Source organism: Aulonocara sp. 'chitande type north' Nkhata Bay, linkage group LG23 (genome assembly GCF_057382095.1).
Source record: "Aulonocara sp. 'chitande type north' Nkhata Bay isolate Kocher_YH1m ecotype deep benthic linkage group LG23, A_spYH_male_GT1.1, whole genome shotgun sequence".
NCBI lineage: Eukaryota > Metazoa > Chordata > Actinopteri > Cichliformes > Cichlidae > Aulonocara > Aulonocara sp. 'chitande type north' Nkhata Bay.
The window spans coordinates 16,436,674-16,454,552 of NC_141365.1; the positions used below are offsets into that span (position 1 = coordinate 16,436,674).

The 17,879-nt window shown below is 40.5% G+C and overlaps 1 protein-coding gene across 2 annotated transcripts in view; it reads right to left on the reverse strand.

Moving 5' to 3' along the window:
• tgfbr3 (transforming growth factor, beta receptor III) overlaps positions 1-17,879 on the reverse strand; it is a 66,088-nt gene that overhangs the window by 9,409 nt on the left and 38,800 nt on the right. For both annotated transcript variants that reach the window (XM_086281758.1, XM_086281757.1), the window contains exons 5-13: positions 10,732-10,915; positions 8,607-8,769; positions 8,028-8,175; positions 5,607-5,784; positions 5,226-5,479; positions 4,323-4,472; positions 2,608-2,706; positions 1,944-2,132; positions 412-699 (exon numbers count right to left, since the gene is read on the reverse strand). In XM_086281758.1, coding sequence (XP_086137884.1) covers positions 412-699; positions 1,944-2,132; positions 2,608-2,706; positions 4,323-4,472; positions 5,226-5,479; positions 5,607-5,784; positions 8,028-8,175; positions 8,607-8,769; positions 10,732-10,915 — 1,653 coding nt within the window. The remainder of the gene's footprint in view (positions 1-411; positions 700-1,943; positions 2,133-2,607; positions 2,707-4,322; positions 4,473-5,225; positions 5,480-5,606; positions 5,785-8,027; positions 8,176-8,606; positions 8,770-10,731; positions 10,916-17,879) is intronic.

The window sequence follows — 17,879 nt, forward strand, 5'->3', positions numbered from 1 at the left end:
AAGTGACTGTTGGTTCTCACAAGTATAGTAGAATGCAGATTTCGGTCCTCACAAAGATAGCTAGACAGGAACACACACACACATATATATTTATTTTTTTGGGGGGGTGGGGGTAACATTTAGGTAAGACTTACAGAAAGTAAAAGAAAGCACTTGCACCAGACAGAACAAATAACAGAGGGAGAAAAAAAAAGATGATTATTTTGCTCAGTGGTCAGCCACTTGGGAAACTGTGCATCGATGCATGGTTCCCGCTTAGGTTTGGGGGCAGACCTGACACTGAATGTTGCAGGTCAGCCGGAGTAAAGATTGTCTCCTACAGGCCCGGCTGCTCAAACAAACACTGGTGATACTCTGGGAGACTAAAAAAAAACACAGCAATGGCTCTTTGGGGAAGATTATTCTGCATACCTGTGGTAAATTTAGATTCCTCTGAGATGACTTTGAGCACAGAGACATCTCACAATGCAGGAAAAGCAGGGACACTTTGAAAGTTGAGTTGAAGATGAAGCTGAAGGTTTTCTTATCCATCTTTGTAGGATGGACAGGGAATTGAGGATAGTATGTGACGGAGGCATCTGTTGGACAAACTGTCTCAATGAGTGTGTACTCTGAGGACACGCTGGGATTGGAGTCATGAGAAATGAAGCACGATATGATGGTGAACCCCAGTTCTGGATCTGATGCAGTTGATGTGATCTGGAGCAGATGAGAGGCAAGTAAAAACAGATTTTATTTGTCAGTTGTCGTGACAGGAGTCTTCATGAAGTGAAGTGACAAAACTGAACAACAACACAATACTGCTCTGATCTGATGTGAGCTTTACTTTATAATATAATCATTTCTGGAAGAAAACCTAATCTGCTGTTGTCTGAAGAAAGTCTGCAAAGTAATCTTGTTGGACAAAACATGCAAAATGAAAAGGTGTCATTTTGTATTTGTGTTTCTTTAAGACAATCGCAGAAACAATAAATACAAATTATTATTGTGTTTTATTGCCTAGTCCTAAAATTGGGAACAACGATAAACACAAATACAAACAAACATAATTTACAAGATGTTAAAATGCTAATTTAAAGCTGAAACAATCAATATTTTCGTGTTAACACTGGGCAGGACAAAAGGGGCACAGTCATGGTGAGAACCCTCAGCTCTAATGAGCTTCTGGTTTCTTTTAGAGCGTTGTTTTGGTTTTATGCTTCAGCTCACTTTTGCTGTACCAGCAGCTGTTCGGGAAAAATAAAATTCAAATCCTACCTTTTACTAACCACAACAGAAAAAGAAGTTCAAAAGTTAGCAGGCAGCTGGTGGCAACTAAAGTGCCAAATAATTCTGTCAGCAGCAACCCAAAGCTGAGCCAAAATAGACTAAATAAGTCTTCTAATAGAAATATTGTGATGTATTTATTGCTGCCAGTGTAAAGATATGCAAAACAAAACAAGAACGACTGCCTGAAAGGTGAGAAACAAATATTTAGTCATGTTTTACTTATTTCTCAGTTAAAATAAATGCAATGCACTTAAGAGGGAAGGATAAAGACACTCTGTGAGCACTTTGTATTTACAGCACACTGGCTTTGTGTCCATGCTGTGAGTGAAGCATCTCATGCTGATGTCCTCCTACATCACCTCTTCAAAGGACTTTTCAGTCTTTGCTATCTCTTATATGACTAGCATAACTACTGTAGTGAAACAGATATTTTTAGCCAGATGACATGCAGAACTGTGATATAATAAAAGCAAGAAGTGAAAGAAATTATTAGCTTTTTAGCTTGAAACAGTCACAATGCTCTTACTGAGCAAAGGGCTCAGGAAGAGATTAAATCTGGAAAAGCTAAAGCCTCAGATGGAGGCAGATGGTTGCAGTTTTCTGCCAAAAGTTTTCATTTACACCAAACATGTATTCTGGCGTGAGAGGTAATGTATTATAAATGCAAAACATACCTCCACAAACACTTTCTGATTTTGTGAAACGGTGAAGAAATTCTGGCGTGCAGGGTTGTTGATAGGCAGCGAGTCGTACAGCTCCATGTTAAACGTCATGTTGTTGACCGGTTGCCTTGGTGGTTCCTGTACAATCCTGGGAGCTGAGGTTTCCTGATTCTTAGTTTTGCTTGTGTATGTGCAGTTGAACTGTTTGAAGAATAAGGCAAAGCCAAAACAAATATCAGCAGGACTCTGACGTTACATTCCACGGCTAAGCACTCTCACTCCACATGACTGTGTGTCACTGTTTGACCACATTAAGACGGACCAGGAACAAAAGAGATATGTATAAACAAGAACAATAAGTGGGAGACGAGGACTGGATGAGATAAAGGAAACTAAGCTAACAGAGAAAAGATGGAGAAACTTCAAAATGGAAAATGGAAGGTCAAGTTCATTAAACGGACATCATGGAAAGATGGGGAGATTGCAGCAGCCAGAAGAGTCTTTACTAGCAGCCCAAGGGGCAGTAGGAAACTGGTGTTTCTTCCAACTATGCATGATTTACTGCAGTTGCGCATATAGAGATACAGTTTATCAGTAGTCTCAACTTGTCAACTTTCCCCTTGCAATGAAGTGCAGATCTGACAGAAAAAGGACCACAATGATTCCAGAGTCTTACCAATATGGTAGATGAATCGAACGTTTTCACGGGAAGCATTCTCTCGGGCCCTCTCTGGTCGCTATTCCCATCTTTGGTCTCAGCATGACTTACAGTGACCTGCACATCAAAAAGAAGTTTGTTACTAAGCCTACGCTGACAAACCTGAGCACAACAATCAGCAATTGACGGAAAGTTTACACAAGATTTTTTCCAATTTTTTTCCCCCTTTTCTACTCCTTTAGTATTGCCTCATTCAGGCGGAGATTTGAATTGTTAAGAGAGGTCGGCAAAACATTCTTGCTTAAATCTGGGAATGTCCTGTGGCCTCAGTGAGACAGGACATATTTCTAATTTCTCAGTGGAGTAGTGGCATGTCAGGGCCTGAGATGAGTCTGCTGCTTTAGAGAGAGGACTGTCTCAATGACACTAACAGAGCTGTTTTGAAGTTTGCTGACCTGCCTTTGGTGCCACTGCTGAAATAAATCAACATATCACAGCAATGTGGGGACAACAGCCAAAACACATTAGCTTTGATGAGTGGGAACCCAGACAATGAAAATTAATCTCCTTTGACCGGAGGTCAGAGGTTGTCTGCACGTCCAAATGCTAGCACAAAAGATGACCTTGGACTTATGCCTGGGTTTTTAATCTGCACTGGACAGAAAAAGTGTTTTTTCCAAACTTCCCCGAACAAAAGATTTTAAAAGGCCAGGGTAGAAGTGATTCATGCTTGCTTGTTAGAACAAACATGCTGAATGAATGCATTCCACAATAATGAAGATAATTGGGGATGTCTTAATCACATAAAAGCAAGTGATCACAATTAGATACAAAAATGAGTCAGAAATGTAATCATTTTCCCTGCACATATTGTCCATATTTTTCCAGTTTCCATTTGTACACAAAAAGAGCATGGCTATCAGTGGACATCTTTATTAAAAAAATATTTATTTATGACAGGTGTCAAGCCTCTGAGTGAGCATTTCCCATGGCAGTGCTGACATTTAAGCACTGGTCATGGTCAACACCCTAACAACTAATCTAATCAAATTAGCCTTCAAAGCTTTCTGCCAGATCTTTTTTAAAATGTGATTTATTTTCTTTGAAAGAGTATGTGTGTTTGAGTATTTAAGCTCAAATGATGATCTTTTTCTAAACTAATCAAATACATTTATTCTCTGAATGTACTTAAACTGCAAGTGAAAGCTAAAAATACCTTAAAATAAAACAAAAAGGCTTTCTGACAGTGGGTAAATCTTTCCCTGACTTCAGAGTGTCACAGCTCTGTACTGCCCATAGATATCAATGCTTTAACAAGCCCAACATCTTAATATGTTAAACCTAGGCTAACACACATCTATTTGCATGTTAGTCACTCAGGAATTGTTTAGACAAGCAAAGTTTGACTTTGGCACGTGGTTAAAACTGTGTAAAGGGTGTATTTCAACAAAAACTAGTATCTTTTCTAAAGTTTAAACAAGTAGAAAAGAACGTTTTCTGACTGAAAGCCTTTCTGTTAAAATGTTCTCATTGTCTTCTCATTAAGTTGACAAGTTAAAATAAAGCAAGATAATTATAGGGATTTTTTAGAAAATGAAGAGTGTTTTGTAGTTTATTTCAATTTAAAATTAAATCATATCTTTGTATTTATAGTAGCAACTAGAGGTCTGATATACAGAGAGGGCATTTTCAAGTAATTTCAGCTATACTGTAACACCACATAATATACTCACAGAATTGAAGTAGATCGTGCTATCCTCTATGGTGAATGCGGTGGTCTGACAGCCAGTCAAAGGAGTTTCCAGAGTGTAGTGGGTGGCATTGACTGTTGCTTTGCATTGTGGGTCTTGAAGTGTGAGGCTGGCATTTGTAAACCCGCTTGCCTAAGTTAAGAAAAAAGAAATAAAAAGACAAACATGGATGGAGATCAAAACATTTTTCCGTTATTAACTTTTCAGAATTGTAAAAAGAAAAAAAAAGGAGAAAAAAGTCCAAGTACTTGTGCAAAACCTTGAGTTCTCAGGAATAAACAAATCCCACAAGGTGGTCTAGCTCCAGCTCCCAATTACAGCCTATGCCAGTTTCCATTCTGTGATGTGGGCTGATTGAGCTGTCCCTATGTTCAGACGCCAAATGCTTGAAACAGCCCTGCCTGCTTCAGTGATTTACTTTTTCTCATTTCACTTTTGTAGATCTGAAACTTGCTATCCCCACACAACAGATAGGTGGGCTCAACTGTCTCCATAATTATCCACATGTAACCATTAGACCAAGACAGCATCATTATTTGGTAACAACCTCAGCACACAGTGCGTGCTTTTTGAAAATAAACAACACAGCGTCATGGAGGTTTATGCTAGTATTTTGTAATCGCTGCAGAAGACATTCATTCAGCCTTTTAATTGGTCTAGACGCTGCTAGTCTTTTTGGATGAGCTCCATTTTGTTGTTTTCCGCTCTTCTTGTCACATTTTGTCACACTGACTCTGTGTCGTGTGAAAAGAGACGCAAAAGTAAATCAACAAAATGCCTTTCTCATTGATCAGAAGCATAGAATACATCGATATTTAAAATAACCATTATTTGTAGCCTGTTGGGCTCCGGGCAGAATCAGAGAATGTCCGGTTGTTTACTCACCTGAAGACTTTGTTTGTCAATGCTGACCACCATCCTTTCTTTTTTGCACTGCACACTAAGGTCAACATTCAAAACGATTTCGGGCTCATTGGACTCGTAGGGCAGGTGTCCCAGCGGAGGCATGCCCCCAGTTGTAAGAAATGGAAACGGCAGACCGGATCGTCGCAGTGGCGTTCCATCTACAGGAAGAGGACTAGAATCACGCAGGATGGCGAGTTCGGGAGGTAATTTGCTCTCCAGAGAATCCACGACATCTAGAAGTCACACGTAACCTTATGAGGCTGATTTTCCATCCAGGAAACTACACCTACAACTTTTTACAATTGCACGCTAGTTTTATGCTTCATCATGAATGGAGGATGTGATTCTTCTTCAGCTTACCTGGCTCTCGAAGTCGGATATTGAAGTGGTTTGCCACGGGAGTGCTGGTGTAAGATGTGACTGGATTGTGGCCACGATCGCTTGCCCACTGGATTAAGGCTTGTGGCCCTGATGGCAAGTGCTGCGTGGGGGATTTGGACACTAGTGCCTGTGAGCCAACAGTCACTGTATCAGAGGCCTGTGGAATAGAACTCTCATTAGATGCTTTCTCAAAATAACAAGAAGAGAAATTTAAGTTAGCCAATACAGAATCTGATTTACAAAAAAAAAAAGAAAAAAAAGAAATATGGTTTACTGTTCAGGTTTTATCACAGATATTCAACTTCAAGTACAGTCCTGCACTTATTCTGCATGAATCATGTGTGAATCATGTGAATGAGTGTGAGGTAATGGGCGTGTCGCAGCTCGATCATTGCTCAGAAACCAACATGTTAGCTTGCTCCTAAAAATTTGCGTCCTGCCCTGCTGCTCCCCCAGTGAGGGAGGCCTCATTCTTTCTCACAACCATTTCCCACACATTCAAGTCTCTTGAGCAACACTGACGAGAACCTGCTTTCTGACAGATCGAGGCCTGAGTTTTATTTTGGCCATCATATCACTAGCGTAGCTGACGATCTCTCACACATTGGTTGCACAAGCAGCGTATCCTGTGTACCGCTGCTGTCAAGTGAAAGTCAAAATGTAAGCAGTGGGGGAGCTAAAAAATGACTGACCTTTTGGATGTTTAAGATAAATGGTTGAGAGATGTCAGCTGTTGTAACCGGTGCAGGTTTACAGTAAGCTAGTGTTACACTCAAAGTCAACCATTTAGACACACATTCACCATGTATGTTACAATCTTGTAAACATCAATTAAAAAGAATAAAAACAACAGTGATGTTAGGTTCTATTTGAACAGTTCAGCGGGACGTAACAATGCTAGAAGATCATAGCAATGTCTGTTGCTGTGTGATGCACCGCTACATGCTAAAGTTCGCAGTTTCACATATGCACAAATGAGAACTTTAACACACTGATCTTTACAAGGTGTAATCTTCCAATCATATTAACATTAAGTTGTTTGCTAATTAGCTCTAAAACAAAATAAAGGAAGGAATTCAGATTTTCCAGAGGCTGCTCTCATTGTGAAGGCGATTCAAATAAACTGCACCTGGGACCACCACATTAAACAATCCAGGGTGTGTACACAGCTATCACACTAGTCAAACGAAGTGGTGTTTGAGGGCCAAACGTGCCGGAGCATGGATCCTCCGGTGAAAATGCATCCCTTAGTTGTTACATTTACAGCCAAATTGATGTTTTTCTTTATGTTTTGTACATCTACTAAACTGCTAGCGAAATATAATCCAATAGATGAACAAAATTTAACTCCGTAAAGTTGTTTTATACACAATGCATGACACTCAATTGTTCTCCCCACTAAGTGTTATGGATTTTTGACCTGGCATTACACCCAAAAACCTGATCGACTCAGTGTATAGCAGGCAGCTGTACAAACATAGCATGCCTGGCAAAAGTGCAGTGTCACTGCTGCAGCAGCGAGTATCAGCATTAGACACTGAGGAAACGCAAGCCCTCTCCCACACACGCAGACAAACACACCTCAGGGAACACAAATATACATGCTAGAAAATGCAAACTTAAGAAAGTGGCATACAAAATAAAAAAAAGGTGTTGGTGATTCTCTTTCAGTTCAACTGGAATTGTTTTTTTTACTCCAGGAAAAGAGGAGCTCTAAATTCCAGCCTTGCAGCAATTGTGGTGGTTGGACCACGGCCAGTTGTGTATCGACATGATCTACAGTTAAACTATTCTTCTAAAGTGTGCATAGGTGTCATATTCTTATGGTTCCCGAGGGTCCTGAGACTTGAGTGGCAGTAATGAAGATTTAATATCAAAACTATATGCTCAAGCACACCGTTGATATGCACAAACCCATATTTCTCAGTAAGGTGTATACTGATATATTGTAGTAATTAGCCTCTGTTTGTCTTTTGTGTGTGGTGAGGAAGCCCAAAAGCCTGAATAAAGCGCTCCGCGTATTTCACATTATGATTGATGGGAAGCAGCTCTGGCCCAATACTGCAGCACGCCTGGCTCTGAAAATATATGATGCCCTCTTCACTCCAGCCTCTGGCTCTCTCAAAGTGATGACAATTCCTGGAGGTGCCACAATGACATTTCACAGTTCCTCCTAACCTGTTATCCCCACCCTGTCCCCCAGCGTGGACCAGGCGCCAGTTCAAAACACATTTTTGCTGTGACAACTTCTTTGGCCAGCAGCGTAAAGTGTTGACATTTCTGTCCGCGACACCTACAGTGATATGTGATCAACTATATAAAATCATCCGTGATGCCTGGAGAGCAAAAAAGATATCATTTGATGGAAAGCCTTTGTCTCTTGTAATGCTGCCAACTTACCACCACATGCACATTGCCCGTCACATTGTGGACTTTGACGACCCAGTTCACAGATTTAGCGCATTTGAGCAGCAAGACAACGTCTCGATGTACCCAGGTACCTTCCTTCAGTGGCCGCAGATCAACTATGACATCCACCTGGAAAGCACTGCAGGAAAAAAGGAGAGAGAAAGAACAAATAATAATAGATGGTCAGGTCTACGTAATGTTACTGTGCCTTTGTCTGGCCAACTAATTAAAAAGCTGGAGGTATTCCCAGAAAAAAGAATGCAGACGTATGCAATACATAACAGATAACACCGCAGCAAGATACAACACATTCCCAGATTTTCTGTCTTTTGGGTGTACAGAATAATCACTCCACTGGGGAGTGAGGACATTATCTGGCAAACTGGAACGTTAGACCAAGTTTTGAAATCTCTTCCTCAAAAGAAAACCACTAAGTGAACATAACCCCCCTCCGCCTTCATGTTAGTTCCCATCCAAAATAAACTCCACAGAGATTATTGAGAGCATCCTGACCTCAAAAATAAACCGTGACAACATGTATTCTTGGCCTCTGCAGCCTTGGCTGCTCACCTGCTGGCGTTTGGGGCTTGGAGCTCAATGATGTGGACTTCTTTGTCTTTGTGGGGCACAGAGAGGACGCAGCCTTTTGATGTCTGTGGCTCCTTGTAGCTGCCCAGGTAGTTCAAAGACAGGAACTTGGAATCAATCTTGCAGGTGTCAGAAGACAGTGGATCTGAAAGTGGAGAAAAGTTTGTGTTACTGTTCAGAGGGGCTGTGAAACTATTTTGATCCTGCAAAGGAGAAATATAGCTTCTGGTACTTCTCTACCACAGAGAGGTCAGAGCCTGATGTCAACAACAGAACAGCAACCCCTGCTCTAGTGACGAATTCAACGTCCTGCTCACGAAACCTTCGGAAGACTGAACATTTGCTTTAACCCAGCTGTTCCCATCTACAGCAGAGTTGCTCTTGTAACCCTGCAGCTACTATTCGCAGCACTAACAAGGCCCTGGGTTGTGCGCCCAACGAGGTTGCCCTGGTTGGCATAATCTGTCTTGCCATCAACAGGGAAATTAGATTTTATGTGGGAAATCTTAGCAAGATGTTTTACCAGAATTCTTTTGCAATAACAGGACAATAATATTCATGCTCAGTCATCAAAACTTCTTGTGTTTTTTCCTTCAATTTCACAACAGTTCAAAAAATTCATTAAGATGAAAAGTTGTGCTCATTCTCAGCACAACGGGAAAACACAGACAGATGCTTCCTTATTTGGCAAACAGAACTTTGGACAGAGTGTAAACTGAAGGCTGGCACCTTCCTCTCCGGAACTCTTGTGGCACTTAAAGAGCTGAGGAGAGACCTTGAGTGTGGGCATGCTAGAAAGCAAAGTGAGGATCTCTCCATCTTCATGAAACACTTCTGAAGATGTGAAGGAGTGGAAATCTACAGCTCTTTACTTGAAGTAAACATCATGGCACTCTGAGGTTTTGCCAAACCACAGCCCCTAATGACACCAGCCAAGAGCGTGAAGGCTGAGCAACCTCTCCGCTCTCCACAGAAACTAACAAAACACAGAGAGAACTTACTTAGTGGAGCCATTAATTTCTTTCTGGACACAAGCTTTGCTCTATATTCATGTAGTAATAGATTCTCATTAAAAACAAGTTATCTCGTCTGAGAGCTGATGAAATGCAGAGTCGGATGTGTTGTCTGTTCACAATGTGAGAGCAGAAAATAAAGAATTGTAATTCTGCATCTTGAACATGTGTGAAAATCAATCATAGCCACCCTGGAGACTCCTTCTGTGCTCTTCACTTGAGAAACCCTCCTCCCTCAACTTATTGAAAAAACCAGAAAGAATTTGTCTAATTCTTTCTAACCTCATCTTTCCCTCCTAACTTTTTTCTTTCCTGGTAAAACTACCACCTATTCCCCCAACTACAGAATATGACACCTTGCACCTTGTTAAAAAATGAAAAGCAGTACTGTGTGTTTGTTTGGCTTCACTATAAAGTCTTCTGGTGTATTAACAGCAAAGTAGCAACTACTTTAGTGTCTGTAAGCCCCAAAATTCAGTAAGTCAAAGTACTAAACTCATCATTTTGGCTTCGTAGTTCAGCTGCCATAACTTTTGTTTTACAGCTACATTTTTCATTTCTTGTCAAACACAAAAACCCTTGCACTGTCGATAACTGCAGAGTTGTTGCTGACAAACGTCTATGTGTGGTTTTTTTTGTTTGCTTGCTCTGATACAAGGATTTTAAGTTTGAAATAAGGATGATAAAAGCGTGACATTTCCAATTTAAATGGGATCATTTTTTTGTCTTGTAGAGAAAGTACTTGCCTATATATGTTTGTTTTTTTAATGTATTGGCTTTATTCTGAACCCAGTCATTTTTAAAGATGTTACAATGTTACAGAAATACAACCATTTTTGTTCTGGGTTCCAAGAACTCTTGAGGCTGTAAGCAAGCAAAACTTAGGAATACCACAGGCGGCCTGTTAAAAAGTGTGAAAGGGTGACTGTCTTTTGAGGGAAGGAAAATCTTTTTCTAGCATAGTGCATGTAAACCTCTAGCCTGGGCTAAAACACAAAAGCTAAGTAAAGTTATGAAAGCTAAAGGGGAATGGGGTGGAGGAGTGCCTTGGGGCCCAGAGCTATGTTTGGGAATGTTGGGAATCTGGTGCACACCTTCTCCGACTTTGATGTAGATGTCTTGAGTCATCTTGAGCTCAGAGAAAGAGGTGACTGCCCTGTACTTCTTCTGGGCCCAGTTGAGGAGTTGCTCATTGCCGTGGGGAAAGGTCTCTTGCTGTATGCGGGTGAAGAGGGAGAAGTTTTCCGGCTTAAACCTGACCTGTGAGCCCATAGATACCTGGAGGAGAAGAAAAAAAGCAGGAGTGTAAGGAACAAAGGAACTGTTGGGATAAAACGTTACCTGCTCTATATAACGTGTTTTCTTCAGTTTTTTCAGCTTTCCTCACGTCCAACTCAATTTCAGAGAAAATGTTTTCTGTTAAAAGTGTTTCACTTGTTGAGAATTACATGCACTTCAATGTTGCTCATTCTTATTGCGTCACAAAAATATAAACTGTAAAACACAGCAAAGCACTAACTCTTTAAATACGATTGAACTTCTCACTTTTTTGCAAAGCTTGTACAAGTATGCTCAGGATATTTCTACACATGTTCCTCTACACAACCAGGTGTCTGGTTTCCAGTGTAGTGCGTCATCACAAATGTATAGTTGTGTTTTAAAGTGGCCACAAGGGGCTACAGATATCCCACGAGGGACAACACATATCTTTGACACACACAAACCAAGAAGGCAAGCACATTTACATATTAAAAACAGAAAATACAAACTTTTTCAGGAAAAGACCACCTTTGCAACTTACTGGAATTCAGAGCTTCATTTCAAAGACATAAACATTCACATACATATTTACTGAAAGCCTACCAAACATCCAAATGAATCCTAGCGCACGGTCTAGACAGCCCACCTCCTTGTTTTTCTTTCCTCCAAGGTATATTATCTGTATGCATGAGCTGAGACAGTGCTGGCAGGTGCAATTGAAACAATAAATCCATTTGAATCTGAGAAATAATACGTCAGACCACTTCTCTGTGATGAGTTTATGAAGTTGTCCCTAAATTGCAATCATGCTTCAATGATAACAGAGTAATATCCCTTCTGACTGTTTAGGCTTTTCAGACATAACTTTTCAAATCTCCACATGCACAACATCTGTCTGACCTCTGGACGCTCCTCTCAGTGTTCCTGGCATTGTCACCAGAGGCTGTAAATACTGCTGCCTAGGAGACAGACATTGTCGAAGAATTCAGGTTGACTTTATTTTTAGTGTGTTTACTACAGTAAGAAGCAACAGAAAGAAAGATGGCGAAGATGAGAGGGGTGGTGCGCTAAGCTGCCGGGGAGGGGCCGGGGTATCCTTGCCAAGCTCAGCAGAGTTTATCAGTTTAATTGCGGGAATACGACCATAATTAGTCGCAAAGAATTAGAGGGGAAAGCCTGAAAGCCAAATTAGCTCCAGGCCTTCCAGAGTGCTGGAAACCTCAGGAATTTGAAACGGGGAAGTGAGACACCCACTCTGGGCTTTAACAAACTCTCTCTCTCTGCTCGGCCTCTCTCTGCACGCCTGGTAGACCAAAAAGTGCTGGAAACCAAAGTGTAGTTTCTTAAATGGCATTTATAAATATAAATATACTGTACTGCGTACTGTTTACATAAGCTGTCATTCAGTTCTCTGGTGCTAGTTTCGTTGCTGGTGTACTTAAACAGGGTGCTTTAGTTAATCCATTTTGCTTATTCTCATGTCAGGAAACTCTGGAAAAAGATCTTAAAGATGATTGCATTGTATCCATGTCCTTATAGGGCTGTAGCATGGACTGTATATATTTTGAAACCCAACATCAACAATTTGGCTGCAACCATGTTTGTCTTTTGGAGCCAGAAGTGACCGTATTTGGTCGAGTTGTTGAACTGCTAAGTTATCGGTTAATCCTAGCATGCCTAGTTAGCAAGCTGCTTCTAAAAAGTGTGTAGGTGCAACACAGTGACACATAGGGTTAAATAACCTAAGGCACTAGAATTTCACTCAACAAAACCAAAGCATAAACGTTCTGTGCTACACAGTCTGCCATATTATTTGTTAGATATTTCCATTGAAAATATCCCAAAAGACACAAAAATTGCACAAACTGGTAGGGAGGGCCCCGTTCAGTGACGTAAATTAGTGTAAAGTGGACACTGTAGGAAGTGAGCTTGTGAGGCTTTCGATGTTGGCTTCGTTTTTGGGCTCCAGCGGTTCCCGACTGAGCTGTAGAAAAGAAATACTTGTGAAGTAAAATTGTCTCTACTCTCGGGTGGAGATCTGTTTTAACAAAGTGCTGCCATACTGAGTTCTCTGTAATGGTGTCAGTTATTTGAAGCTGAGTCACAGTAAATATATTAGACTACCAAGCTGGGGAAGTCAAAATTTGCATGTTTCAACAGGAAGTCTGATGTTTCAGCTTCCAAAATTATTGGATCAGTTCTGGAGGCTACTAATGTACCACTCTTTTTCTGATTATAGTAACATGAGCAAGAAAATCGAAGTTTAAAGACATGACTGCCCTGAATAGAGAGACATTTCTCAAATTTTGCAGTTGTTAGAAATTAACTTTAGACCCCTGGCACTGACATACATGCTTTCATGTTCATAATGGTACTTTTAGTCAACCATGTTACTGAAAGTGGTTACAGTTGGAGAGATTAAATCGTTTTTTTTCTTGTCATTTCTGCTGCCCTCTTAAAAAAGAAACAATCTTATTCTCTATTAGATTTTTACCTGGATAAATAAAGGATTCCAGAAAGCTGATTCTGGTCATCTGGTCATTGCATTTTCAGTGTTTTCAATGAAGGATATATTAAAAATCATGTAAGATAAAAGCACATCTGCCAGTCCTGAAGATCCCAAACATTTAACAGTATATTTCCGGCTCTTTCTGCCTGTATGGATCAACATGTTATGGCCATATGTGGAGCAAAAGGGAGACAGCATGCCAAATGTTTGAGATCAATTATCACGAGCTGCGTTCTCACTGAGCAACACCCTTAGTCTGGGAAATTGCAAAAAGCTGTTTGGAAAATAAGAGGTGTTGCAAACACAGGAGGGTGATGGAAAGTGCAGAATGAGTTGATGGATATTATGAGCATGCAATAACTCTCTGATATTAATGTGATAAATGCTTTGGTGGCTGATTTGATCTTCTCTTACTCAATGAGATACTGGGACCTAATCATGCTGCTCTCTGCAGATGTGTTCCTGTGAACTGGCAGGCTCTGTTGTGGAGAAAACAATACCATATGTCTCAGCGCCACTCTGGAGCGTTCCTCTGCCATTACTGTCTCCAAATAAAAACACTAGTGGCTACCCATGGTTTCCATTGGTGATTACAGTGAGGAGGGAGCTCAAACTATGAGCCTACAAATAATGAAAGAAATACTAGAGTGAAAAGGCAAAGTTTGGCAACCAGGCAGTGGACAACATACATGCCAACAGCTTAAACAGTGTTGTTCCATGAAAAGTCATAAAACATTTGCTCCAGATCAAGCCTTTCAAGCGAAGATGCAACACAGCTCAACCTCAAACCCACAAGAAGAAATATATGCATTTGGCCACAAAGTCAGCAAAGCACACTTTGCAGATGTCTCACTTCCAATCATGGTGTCCCTTGGTAAAATAAAATTTGGCCTTTATTCGGTGTTCATATTTCATGTCAGTTTAGAAACGCAATGATTCCCACCTGCAGGTGATTGACAAAAAGCACTGTGGAAGGCATGTTTTACAACAAAAGTCTGGCATTTTAAAAGCCATCGGAGTCCAGTGGCCAACAGTAACAGTGTGCTCAACATCTCTGAAGCTTTTCCAGGCAGCCCATCTGTGTCCATGGAGCCCTGAGCACAGGGACCAGGAAACAAGGACTGGCAGGTCTGATTCAGAGTCCTGTTAGTCGCAGGAAACAGCCTCTCCAGTGGAAAGGCAAGTGAGGGAGGTCTGGCATAGGGTTTCTATTCTGAAGTGTTAAGTCCAAAACCGACTTAACTTGACTCTTTGCTCTCACTAAAGCAACATCTCAACTCCTTTCTAAAGCAGAAAGAGTGGAAAGTTCCTTAATGTGCTGACCTTTTTTTGCATCAGTGGTCATGGTCAGTTGTCGTTTCATGTGCAGTACCAGAAACGAACCTTTTCTACCTCATTAAAGGCGTGGATGTCAAAGAGCCCTGTGATGAACCTTTCCAGGGTTTACTCCACCTTTTGACAAGTGGTTAGGGAAAAAAATGGATGAAGGTAAAAGCATAAAGCAGGTCTGACCAAACATCGATTAGAATTAGTTATGACAGTTATTGGAGATGACGAAGATGAATACCAATTAACAGTTAGGAGAAGACTCAAGCAAGATGTTGAGTTGTATTTCAGTTTTGTGGCATGTTAAGGAGGTGTCACTGTGGAGAGAACCTGAGAAGATCCGGGACTTCTTTGGGCAATGTGCAGCAGTCAGGCTGGTGGATAAGATACCAACACTGCCAGAGGGCTCAGTGCTGCCACTCAAACAGAAATACTTAACACCTAATTCAGCAGGGGCCCCTGTAGTCAGTCAAAGCCATTAGTTCGGCCTACAGTGTTTAAATTCCCTTTATCTCTTTTCAGCTCGCTCAAAAGCTGCTATTATGTGTCGGACAAATATTTTACTAAAGTGCAAACAAGAGAAAGCTGACGCCTCGGTTTGGTTGGGTCTAAAATGCTTCAATTTAATGAATACTGTGAATTAAGTCAAAGATGTAAGAATACATTTTATCATTTAAAAAGAAAATTCAATAAAAGATATTGTTAATTGGAGATTAAGCTGAAGTTATTAAAACCTTGCCAACATGGTTACACTCACAGCATTAGCTCTGCCTCGAAGTTTTCTTTAAAATGATGGTTTTCAGCTGCTGTCTGTTCGCCACCACTGACAAGGGAAGATATTTAGTGTGATGCTGACCTGCTGGTCTTTGCAGAAACACTCATCTCACTGGCCACACATTATCAGAGCTTAAGAAAACACAAGCTGGCCAGATGCTCATCCATCTGTATGAAATGCATCCGTTTCTTTCTGACATGAGAACATTTCCATTTGTACAGGAAATGATAATTAAAAGGGCTGTTTAGCACTCAGGCCTAATATCCTAATGTAGTAAATTTCTCTGAAAACTATGATCCCACTCAAGGACAAACAGATCCCATATTGGTTAGTGAATTTTAGGAACTTCAAACATGTCTGTTAATGCTTTATTTTAAAAAAAATAACAGATTTTCTAAATTTCTCTAAGAATAGAAGAAACCTTTCTAGGATACACGATGAGTAAAAACAAAACCTTGTCAGCTAACTATGTAAACACTTTATTGTACAGGAATCACTCTTGATGCAGAGGTGATGAGACCTAATATGACTCTGTGATGAAAGTCCCTGTCACACAAGCCTATAATGTTTCATAAGATCTAGCAGAGGCCTATTAATACTCAGTGAATTACTGTTCTAAATGTCAACCAGGCTGGGACACACAGAACATTTTATTGGAGTACGTAGTTCTTAAAATTAGATATGGAGAGGTGACAAATTAAAGGAAAAGAAGTTTGTTTCAAGACATGACTGAGCCTTTACGGGAGAACCTCTCTGTTGAAAGTTGTAACATAATACACAAGTGGCATTGTCTCTAAACCAGTTTTCAGTAGTAAGAACACATATGAAGCAGACTATGCTCTGCTGTGTGCTACATGTGAGACAGGGTACTTGAGGACAAGCTAATTCTCCAGATACTGCCCAATGTTCATGAGTGAAGACAGCTTTAGCTGTTATGTGCCCTTGGCCCTCTGGTTATCTGTAAATCAGACTCTATAATCCATCCCTCATAATTTGTTCACTCTTTATTTAGATGTCTCTGGTCTGGTCTAATGAGCTGGAAGCCAATAAAAGAGAACAGGAAGCTTGTTCCTCCTCTTTCTTCTTCGTCCGTTTAATTCTGATGTTAGGTTAGATTTTGCGACCATTCCAAGGCTCGTCTCAGTGAATTTGATGCTTTCTGTTGATTTTGGCTGGCTAATCACTTTTTTGTTTGGGAGTAATATTTGATTACGTTAATATTTTGGGTTTTTTGCTTTTGTTGTTGTTGCTGGATATGTTAAGCATCGTGCATTTGCTTGTGTGTTTTACAGTGGGTTATGTTGGACAACTTTTGTATACACCAAGTGGAGTCTATAAAAGCTGAAATGCATTTAGCATTTAGCAACTGGTTCCTAAGGTTATTACCAGTGTTTTTATGATAGCAGTGGAGAGTGTTTAACATGTCAGACTCAAACATTTCACATAGGTTTTCCACCAGTTTGAGAAATGATAAAAGCAAGATTAACATCATTCTCAAACTTTTGGCAAACTATTCATTGACTGGGGGATTATGATTCTGGAAGATACAACATCTATCAGGATACAAGTCTGCACTGGATAAAAGTGATGACCCACTTTATTGACTTGTAGTGACCCTTTCCTGTAACAGGGCCAGTAGACTGAAGCGCTGCCAGCAAAAAGCTCCCAAAGTCACTGGATCCTCTTGCTGTCCTTGTGTTATGCGCCTGTGCGTAACACAAGGCTTTTGCCATTTGTCCGTATTCTCCTCCATATCACATTGGCTTTATGGGAAGATGTTTTGAGCTTAAGAAGTAAGCTTGAAAACTCTCAACCACATATGGAAATAATTTGCGTACCTGATGCTGCATTCTTGCACAATGCTTTGGTGTTAACATAGAAATTGAAAAATGAATACTTCTGGGAAGCCAGCAATACAGAAAAGCCTTCAGCTCACATGAATGCAAAGCGAAGTTTTCATAGTTATATAGCACAGTGAAGCCACAGCTACAACAGAGACCACAGCTACAGCGGAGGCTTCTGGGTTTCATTTCGCACTGATTTTCTCATGTGATACACGGGCTTTGAACAAGAGCACTGAAGCAGTGCATTTTTACATTTTTATTAAGTTTCCCAGAGAGGCCCCCTGGTACCTTCACTAAATATGGCTGACTCCCCAGGGGACCTGGCTCCAACTTCACTAAGATACCCTTCACTAAATCTTTGCCTCTTCCACCCGAGTCCTAAGAAAAACTTCAGTCTGCAAAGCAAGAGGAAGAGATCTTGTAACAAATAAAAGTTACATTTGTAGAAAGAAAAACACAGGATTTATCAATATTATATACTTGCTTGCAAACCAACTTGTACGACAATTTCAACAAAATCAGTAGACG